The 10,491-nt window shown below is 30.3% G+C and overlaps 1 protein-coding gene across 1 annotated transcript; it reads right to left on the bottom strand.

Moving 5' to 3' along the window:
* Positions 1-3,810: 3,810 nt before the first annotated feature.
* LOC18049715 (vinorine synthase) lies at positions 3,811-5,374 on the bottom strand. Its single transcript, XM_006443059.2, has one exon. It carries the CDS (start codon positions 5,302-5,304, stop codon positions 3,910-3,912), a length of 1,395 nt encoding a protein of 464 aa, XP_006443122.1. The 5' UTR covers positions 5,305-5,374; the 3' UTR covers positions 3,811-3,909.
* Positions 5,375-10,491: the final 5,117 nt, after the last annotated feature.

Below are 10,491 nucleotides of genomic sequence, written 5' to 3'. Positions count from 1 at the left end.
ATTAGCTCTATTGATGATGAGTTAACTTTGTTAATGATTAGGGAGATGAGTTAATCTTAATTTCTACATAATTTTTTAATGCCAATCTAAGGATATTTTTGTCTTTTCATTAATATTAATGTGTTATGATTATTAATGTAGCGTGGTTGAAAATAAAAACTCTTTTAATACTTATAAAAAAATAAATAAATAAAAGTGTAAGGTTATAAATTAAATTTTGATAATGTAGGTAAGTATAAAGTATTATAATAATTTATGATAAATTATAAATAAAATATAGTGTAAGGGGTTCAATTAAATTTTACATTAACTAATTCACAAAAGACAAAGACTGTGGTAAGGTACAACCGTAGTAACATAGGCGAACCCTTATATATATATATATATATATGATTTTACAATTTTTACAATTTGAATACAGTTTTCAAATATTAAAAGTGTTAAATTCTAGAATGTAATGCAAATTTTTTGATCATATTCTAATTTCATAAAATAGTTTTCAAATCTTAAATCAATCAGACCCACTTTTTTTTTCTTTAACTAAAAGGCCCTTTGTCAACAAATGTATATCTTAGATTTAGTATAAAAAAGTAAAATAATGAAAAAGCTTGGCGATTTGATAAACCTAAAAGATGAATCAGCGCATGCCCAATGAATTATAAAAAAACAACGGCGCGCATTTCAATTTTTATCATCAGGTCATGTGTATTAATGTATTTTGAATTGGTACATAAATTTGTCCATCATAATAAATTAAATTATGGGTATTTTAATAATACAAAATTTTCATTAAAATAAAAGTGTTCAAAATAATTTTAAAATTACAAATAATTGATTGCTATGAAAGGGATTTTGGCTTGAAAATGTCCTTAATTCATAATTGAGATTAAGCTCCTCTGATCGCCAAATATATAATTTTTAATTTCATCGAGTTTTGTAGCTGAGCTTTCATCACTTTTGAAAATGAAGCTGGTCCCAAATTTTTTAAATTTATGATTGGCAAAAAAAATTTATTTGGGGGACCATAATGACATAATCTGTAAGTTTTAGTTAACGTATATGATGAGATTAAGGCACAAAATAAATTATACATAGTCCCTCAAACGACGGCGACTCCAACATTGGAAGTAGCTAATTACAAATTTCTGTGCAATTGTTTAATTTCAATTTGAACCTTATTTAATTTCATATTTACATTTAATTTATAAGTACTAGGATTATTTTTTATTATATATCCACTTTTAAATATTAGTTAACATGTTACGCTCTTTTTTATTTACAAATTTACAGGTATTAAGGTACTTTTTACTTACATTGATAACACATTATTAGTATGAGGAGTTATTGTAATAAATATATATATCTGTTTGGGGCAAGAATTTCACAAGGCCACATTCTTAGTTAAATTAAAGTTGGGCTTAATTAGAAATTCGAGCTTAGTGGTATGTGATCTACCTAATTCTATTGTGTGATTTGGATAGTAAAGTTCAAAAATGTATTTAGGCATTAATATGGCCTAAATAAGCTCTAGCTGCAACTTTTATTATGTTTACTGTTTTGTTGAATAACGGATTCCAACTTAAACGATAATGGCACTTGCTCTAAATAGTAATGTGGGAGCAGAATATACCAGTAAATAATGGAGAGCCGATAGCATAATATTAATTTCCTATGATTGTTATAGCCTAGGAAATGTAATTAGGAAAAACGTGAGAAAATGGAATATTTTTAGAAAATGAATATGAAAATATGTTTGGAAATTGTTTTAGAAAATGTTTCTTGAATTGGATCTGTAAATTTTCTCTCGCAAACATTTTTATGAGAACATTGAAAATATTTTCTCTCAAATTATTTTTGGGAGAATACTAAAATTATTTTCTCATAAATTGTTTTTGGAAGAGATTGTAAAAATGTTTTTCTCGAAAATTACTTTTAGAAGAATGTTGAAAATGTTTTCTTGAAATTTGTTTTAGAAATGCTCTTAACTCACTTTTAACTCTCTCTTGGATTTCTTAGCTAACATAATGGATGCTTGAATGAATGGTGAAACTTGCTATTTATAGGCTTCATTTCTTCATTTTCATTAATTCTAGTGCATGCTTTGCTGTAAATATAAATGCATGCTTAACATTAATTTTAATGCATGTTTTTACATTAAATATCAATGCATGCTTTTACATTAAATATCAATGACTGCTTAATATTAATTATAATTCATGCTTTTACATAACATATCAATGCATGTTTTACATTATTTATAATGCATGCTTTTATATTAAATACGAATGCATGTTTTGTCCATACATTTAATCTGTATAAATTTCACATTGTCAATCATATGAATTCAATTGTGATATATATTCGCCAAAGTGAGTCTTTTTAGACAACAATTATCTATTAACTCTTTGATTTTTAATTCAAAATAAATAAACAATTGATGCATGTGAATCAACAATGTATGTTTGTGATTTAGGATTTAGTGTTTTAAACTATTTTTTTTTATTATTATTTTAGAATGACTAGTTTCCACTAACTTGTCTCGTGAGACATTCCCTTATGAGCCAAGGACTCCAAGTGGGCTTAGCCAAGAATTCAATGTGAATTGAACTTCACTTTGGTGAATCTGTAGCTTCCAAACTACATAAATAAACAATTGATGCATGTGAATCAACAATGTATGTTTGTGATTTAGGATTTAGTGTTTTAAACTAATTTTTTTATTATTATTTTAGAATGACTAGTTTCCACTAGCTTGCCTCATGAGGCATTCCCTTATGAGCCAAGGACTCCAAGTGGGTTTAGCCAAGAATTCAATGTGAATTGAACCCATAGTGGTTGCCTCAGTATAGCAGATTGGGTCCACTGTGAAAAACATTGCTTATGAGCTAGACTGTGTCATTGGGCCTAACTAGCATTGATTTTTAGATATCAACTATATCTTATTCTTTTCATGATATTAGTTTTTTTATTATTTAATTCAATTACCCTTGCTGGTACTTAGTGCACCCCATTGCATAGATTGTAATGCATTGTATTAAAAAATTCATAGTATTATATCTGGTGTGGTATGTATTCAGATTTTTGCTGGTTTTCACATGCCACGGCAAAAAAATGCAATCATCGAAGTTGCAATGTCATCTCTTCTTTTATTCTAACACTGCTTAGAAACAGACTTCAAATATCCAGTTCAAAGTACAAAAAGAAGTTCATAAATCATGGCTTGACTTTTAGTGATATTAAAATACAAAATTAGGATATGGTGTATAGGTGCAATGGAGAATTAAAAAAAATTGTAAATGTGGAAGAGTACAAGGTACTAAATAAAGTATAGTAGCGGATGTAGGAAAACATTAACTTGATACTTATAAATAAACTGTAAATAGAAAGGATTATAAGGAGCTTAATGAAATTTATATTACAACAGGAACAACATAACTGGACCCACTATAACAGTGCTAATTGAACCATCAAGTTTTTAATCATACTTTCAGCAATCATAACTCTATTGCGTATCCTTCTTAAACGACAGTGGAATTTTATCAATATTATTACAATATATAATTAATTATATCATATTTTGGATGGATTATATACTTCAATTGAATTTTAATCAATTAATTAGGATTTTCGTACGTTATAATTAGATGATATAAAATTAAAAGAATGTGTGTCATTCATTTTTGCGCACCGCATACTTTTATTTTAATTGTCGTAAATTGACGTCACAATACTTTAATAATAAACGCATACACTTAGCATTTTGAAATTCATATGAAAGAATACTTATACAACCGCCAATACCATCATAACAGACATACATAGAAAGATGCACACGTCATGATTTTATTGATTGATTATATATGTAACAAACATACAGAAGAATTTATTATCCTTTTGGGAGAAGAGGATTCAAATCCTGCTCCTAGGGCTTGGAGTGAAAGAAGCATAAGTAAGGATGCCAGGATCTTGTTCAAGTTTGGGCATGTCGTTGATAGGCAACCCTACCCAAGCTTCTACGCCTTTACCATCACGTGTATCTAAAAGCATGGCGGTATTATGCATTCTCATGGCACTGGTAACCCACACTGGCTTTCCCCATCCAAAATCAATTTCATAATATTGAAGTCCAATTGGACCACTGAAACCAAACAACCTAACACTATTAGTAGTATCATTATTAGGACCATCCTTTAGAAGCTCTTTAACTGCTTCCTTATACTGATTCACAAAAACAACACCACCATCTTGATAAACTTTTCTCACAAAATCATCGCCCACCATCTTTTTAGATTCATGAACATTTCTTGCTAAAGTACTCTTATCACGATGACCGTCACCTGCTTCGTTATTTGCTGCGCATGTAACCGAATGAAAGAGGTTCCCAATACAATCTTCTGGTAGCAGTGGATTCATTCGATTCCGTAAATTCACTGGTATTGACACTATAGTAGAAGTAGAATCAATATTTTTCTCTCTGTCCATAGCTATCAAGGCACCCCAGATAAGCCCACAAACAGCCTCAAATCGTGATGGACTATATTGATGATTCAAACTTGCTTCATTTTTCACTATCATTTCTCTTTTTAGAGCAGCTACCTTACTACCATCAAACACAAACCTTTTTGTCACACATTCTGGCGCACGTTGCCATTCGTTGATCCTCCTCGCGTAACTTGGAATCTCTTTGTTTCGTGGGAAGGTATCCGTGCAATCAACAACAACATGCTTATAATTAATAATGGAATTATCATCACTGGAATTAAGTTTAGCCCAGTTTTTGATAAAACCGATTGATGCTGTTGCATCAGCTACAATATGCCTGAAATTAAAGCCTATTGCCATACCTCCGCAAGCAAAGTGATTGATTTGGATAGCCATGTTGACATCATCAGTACTACTTAAGTACTTTTTATTGGGATTGAATGGAAGCAATTGTTGCAGTGTGTTCGTCTCCGGATTTTTAAGAACTTCGGACATGCTAATACTGCTGGGTACTCGGGTTTCGACGAAAGGGACGCCAGAATCGTCACAATCAACGACATAATTATCTTTGAGTACTTTTCCCGCAAAAGGGTAGTAAAGGGTTAGTGTTTTGGACAGAGAGCTTTTGAGGCGATGATAATCGTTAATAGTCCTAGCACTAGTTTTATCATCAAATCTTGATGGGCCATCGTAAAACAAAAGCAATGAGGTGTAATTATTGGGAGCTAATTGATCAAGAAGGGACAGCTTGTGAGTTTTTAGGTGCAGAGGAGTTGGAGAAGATGGTTTGATAATATTCTTGGAGATGATATCAAGCTGCATTTCGACTGTTGGGTTTGCTCAATTTTGAAAGAAAACTTTTAGCTCTTGGGAACGTAGAGACTAGAGAGAGTGTCACTGGTGCTTAGTTTAAATAGAGGAGTAATGTGATACGGCAACAAATATTTTTATACAACTTAATAACGCTACACAAACTTACGAATCATATAATTATTATTGATTGAATTTAAAACATTGTATGCCTTTCAACGGCCGCCAGCACTTTTTGATGTTAGAAATTTTCAACGAATTTGAACTTTAAATTTAATCTAACTTATTTTATATGAAGATTGTTTAAGTAATTTAACAAAAGGACTCCAAAAAACTCTATTTTACCATTATTTCCATTCAGAAAAAGGGCTCCAACAAACTCTCACTTTTAAACTTCATTTAGCACAAAAAGCCCCACCATAGATATTTTTTTTTTAAAAATAATGTAGGGTGTTCAGAATCTAATCTAATTTGCTTAATCCGTCTGATCCGTAGAAATTCGATTCGTAAAAATCCGATCCGTAGAAATTCGATTCGTAAAAATCCGATCCGTGGATTAATGGATTGGATTGGATTGAAAATTTGATAATCTGCAATTGGTGGATTAGATATGGATTTACTTCTGTAAATCCGCTAAAATCCGTGAATCCACAAAAAAATAAAAGTATTTATTTACTTAAAAAAACTTGTTAAATATGACATTTGTACTTACTAATAAATAAATAAGGTTAAAATATAGTTACATTAACACTATATTATATCTTATCGGATAATATATAAAATAAAAAATAATTAAATAAACAAATATAGTTTCCTAAACAATTAATTTTCATGTACTGATCTAAACAAATGAGATTTTTTCCTTTTTGATGTGTTATATTTTGAAACTTCAAATGTATTTTCTAGCTTTATTTAAAAAATTAATTAATTTAAATCTTATTTAATTTTAAATTTGATCGATAGTAAAATTATTTTTATATTAATTGCTTATTTAGTTTGTTCTTCGATTGGACAGAATTAAAAATTTTTAGTCTGCAAACCAATCCACAAAATGGTGGATTGGTTATGGATTGGGTCAAATTCGCATCTGATTCACAAACGTATGGATTATATTTGAATTAAATTTCACCAATCCGTGAATTGGATTGGATTGAAAATTTTTAATCTGCAAAATCGTGGATCGGATATGGATTAATATCCAATCCGCAAAATCCGATTTGCGAACACCTCTAAAACATTGATTGATATTCTTTTTTTTTTCATTGGTAGGTTTTGTCCCCTTAAAAATTTGTTATAGCCATTGTGAAACTAATCTTGAGAAATTTGAGAACCAAGTGTGAATGTTTATTTGAAATTGAAAGAAAAAAGTTTGAATTACTTTAATTTTTTTAATTACCATGAAATTGAGGAATGAGGAAATAAATAGAAGTATGATTAATTAATTAATTTTATCAAAAAATAATTCTAAAAATAAAAAACTTAATTTGAATAGAGGATCTTAGATACAAAATTGATGTATTCAAACAACCCACCCTTTTTGAAAATATTTTCAAATTCAAATCAAACAAACCTCTTTTTTTTTTCTTGTTCTCCTCGTCAATAAATGTGTATCTTGCATCTCGTCCCAAAAATAAATGATTCCTCCCTTTGTCTTTTCTTTAATTAGAAGCATCTGGGTCTATAATTGTGAATCTTAGATCTAGCTAGTAATTCCCATTTCTTGTGTTACATCAGCTTTGTGCCAAAATAAAAGTCCGAAAATTTGATGAGGATTCATGATTCTTACGAAAAAAAAGGTGAGAAATGAACTTCTAGATAAAATGATGCTAATTAAACAATCAAGTTTTTAATCATACTTTCATCAATCATAGCATGAGTTGTAGGTGGCAAGCTGTTTGGAAGTTAAATGATCCTTCAAAGGTACGTATTTTTCTTTGGCGGGCATTATTAAATATTTTGCCAACAATGGAAAAATGAGAGTCAAAGAGAGTTGTACCAGATTCAATATGTTGCATGTGAGGCCATTTGGAGGAGACAGTGATGCATGTTTGCTGGGATGTGATAGGGCCCAAGGGGTGTGGAAATTAACGATGTTTAAGTGTTTGTTTTGCAAAATAATAGTTATGATTTATGGGGGTTTGGGTATGCTAGATTGTGCTTACACTTGCTGAATTGCCTTAATTTACTTGTGATGCTTATGTGGGGTATTTGGGAAGCTTGAAATAGCTATTTGTATGAAAGGGTTCAAGTGGTGCCGTCATATGTAGTTGCAAGACTGAGTGCATGTTCCAATCTTTTGGGTCTGTGCAATCTGTCAATGGAAGCTGTTTGCAACCTAGTGGTGTTTGTGACTCCATTGGGCTGGTGTAAATTAAATATGGATGTAGCTTTAGCATACGACTCGCTAGTAAGATTAGTTTGTCTCCATTGGTGATGAAGTTGGATTCATTACTGGTTACTCAATTTGTTTTAGGCAAATGTCATATACATAGAGAGTTATTTTAGATCATTTCAGAGGTACAGAGGCTAATTTTAGTGCGATGGCGCTTCATGGTTTGACATATTCTAAGATGTTATAATCATACTACTAATGTATTATCTAGATTTGCTCATAAGTGCTATAGATATTTAGTTTGGTTGGAGAATAATCCAAGCCTCTTATAATGTTATCTCTAACTTTAATCTCTGAAATTAAATACCTGCTTTTGTTTCAAAAAAATAAAACTTCCAACCTTTTCACAATTACAGTTCACTGCACGACGCATTTTATGCTTATAATTTATTTTTATGCCTTATATAATTAATGGTATCATGTCGAAATTGATTATATAGTTCACTGGATTTCTATATCAATTAATTATTTTTCATACTGTACAATTGAATGATAAAAATAACTATTAATTCCAATACTATATAAAACTCAAGACAAAGCTCAGCTCAATATTGTATCTGAATTTTACTATAAATCCTCTATTTTTTTTTCCACTTAATTAGAAGCAGCTGAATCCAAATTTTAGTATAAATTCCTCTAAATCCTTTGGCAAAAGAGAGCCTGTGAGTTTTTAGGTGCAGCGGAGTTGGAGAAGAAGGTTCGATAATTTTTCTGGAGATGATACTGAGATGCATTTTGTCTGTTGGTTTGCTAAATTGGAAAGGAAATGTTTGTCTTTAGCAAATGTGGTGAGAGTGCTCGGGTGAGCCTGACTGCTGCTCACTTTAAATAGAAGATTAATGTGATATATGTGCAAATACTTTTGTGCAAAAAAATATTGTACAAATTAATGTGATATTATCAATTGAATTAAAAACATCGTCTGCCTTTGAGCGGTTGCAAGCATTTTTTGTATTAGAAAATTGCAACAGATTTCAACTTAATATTCAATCCAACTAATTTTTCTATACGAACTTAGTTAAGATTTTGACTTAAATATGTACGTCAAAATTTGGCCATTTATTTGGTTGCATCTAAGGGCTGAGATAATCGTTTATGTAGCATTAAAACTCTACTAAATAGGTAACTCAAAAAACATAACAGTTGAGGTATTATATTAAAACTTAAGAAAGAGAGAGAATCCCGACTCTTGACATACTTCATTGTTCATTCCTCATTGAGATTACACACTACAATATATATATATATATATTTTTTTTTTCCCTACCACTTCCTCAGTATTCATTTCTGCATCCAAAAATTATTTACACTTTCTTTGATCGTGTCCCGAAACTTTGGCACACTATGCATTTTCGATTATTACGGCTTGGAGCTAGACACCTCAATCGAGCTCTCTAATCTATCCTTGCTACTGAAACCTTATTTTCCTTCTTTTGTCCTACCTTTTGTTTGTGTTTTTTATATATCCGGATCTTGAACTATCACTTGGCTAGATATGGCTCCAAAATTTTCTAGAACCTTTGAAGTAGAAACTTGATTCCCGTTATTGCTTTCCTTGTATAGACATACGACACAAATGACTAAGTTCATATGCTTCTGAATTGGCACGTTTCATCCATCTTTTTAAAATGAAATCTCTTCAGTTTGAGAACAAATTGTTCGAAGTAACCATCATCTTCTTCTTCTCTAAACTTGAAACGAATTGAATCAACTAATCGATCACGAAATTTGTCAGAAATGTTTCGTGTGTAAATGCTTGCTGTGTGCTTCAATATTGTCAAATTATTATCATCAATGACTCTCTCTTTATGCTCAGATATACAAATCTTTTAATAATTCAAGTTTGTTTTTTTCGAAACAAAATTATTAAAAAGCGCATAATCACCTTCACCATGGGCCGTCTTGTCATTCCCGTATCAAATATTTCTCGATGGTACACTAGCTCAGTAGCACCCATGATTCACAAATTTCATATAAATTTTTAAACCGTTCACTATTACCCAAGCCACATACTCTGTAATCAAATCACTCCACATATTTTCAATTTTTTTTCACAATTTCTTTTTTGTACAAATCATAATTCTAATTTTCTTAATATTTGTAAGAGTCAGTATTCTATATAATCCCATTGAAGTAGTTGGAAAAAGAAAATTTTTTGCTAGTAAAATCTCGTCAGGATTAACTCTCTTTCTTCTTTAAGTTTTAGTATGACACTTCAGCCTTTTTGTTTTTTGAAGTCATATGTTCAATGGAGTTAATGCCACATAAGCAATTATCTCAGCCCTTAAATTTAACCAAATGAATGGTCAGATTTTGATGTCTAGATTTAAATTAAAATCTTAAATTAAAAATAAAGGTGATTTTATGCATAAAAAAAAAATTGTCATTATTTCCATTCATAAAAGGACTCCTACAAACTCTCTTTTAGCATTACCTAAGTGCAATTAACTTCATTTAACACAAAAAGCCCCATAGAGCTTTTTTTTTTCCCCCTTGGAAGTATTATTTGACTATTTGCTGATTAATTTTTGACAGAAAGATTTTGGACGGTATGTTCTGGAGCCTGTATAAACATTGAAAGATTTCTTTACAATATCATATTTTCAAACTCACAAGTCATATTGTAATTGAAAACATTAGATGTGTAACAAAATATTTAGTTTGCAATTTAAAACTTATAAGAAAGAAACAATTATACTACTGACCAATATAATCAAAATAAATATATACAGAAAGATACATATGTCATCAATTTATTAGTTGGTTGTATACATACAACAGACATTTATTATCGTTGGGGAAAGGAT

This window comes from Citrus clementina, unplaced genomic scaffold (genome assembly GCF_000493195.1).
Source record: "Citrus clementina cultivar Clemenules unplaced genomic scaffold, Citrus_clementina_v1.0 scaffold_3, whole genome shotgun sequence".
Lineage (NCBI taxonomy): Eukaryota > Viridiplantae > Streptophyta > Magnoliopsida > Sapindales > Rutaceae > Citrus > Citrus x clementina.
Note: the sequence above shows the minus strand (reverse complement) of the source record. Positions and strands in the feature narration are given on the sequence as shown.

Bases quoted from the DNA above. Each gene is read 5' to 3' on its own strand.
- LOC18049715 (XM_006443059.2), bottom strand. From the start codon at position 5,304: ATGCAGCTTGATATCATCTCCAAGAATATTATCAAACCATCTTCTCCA.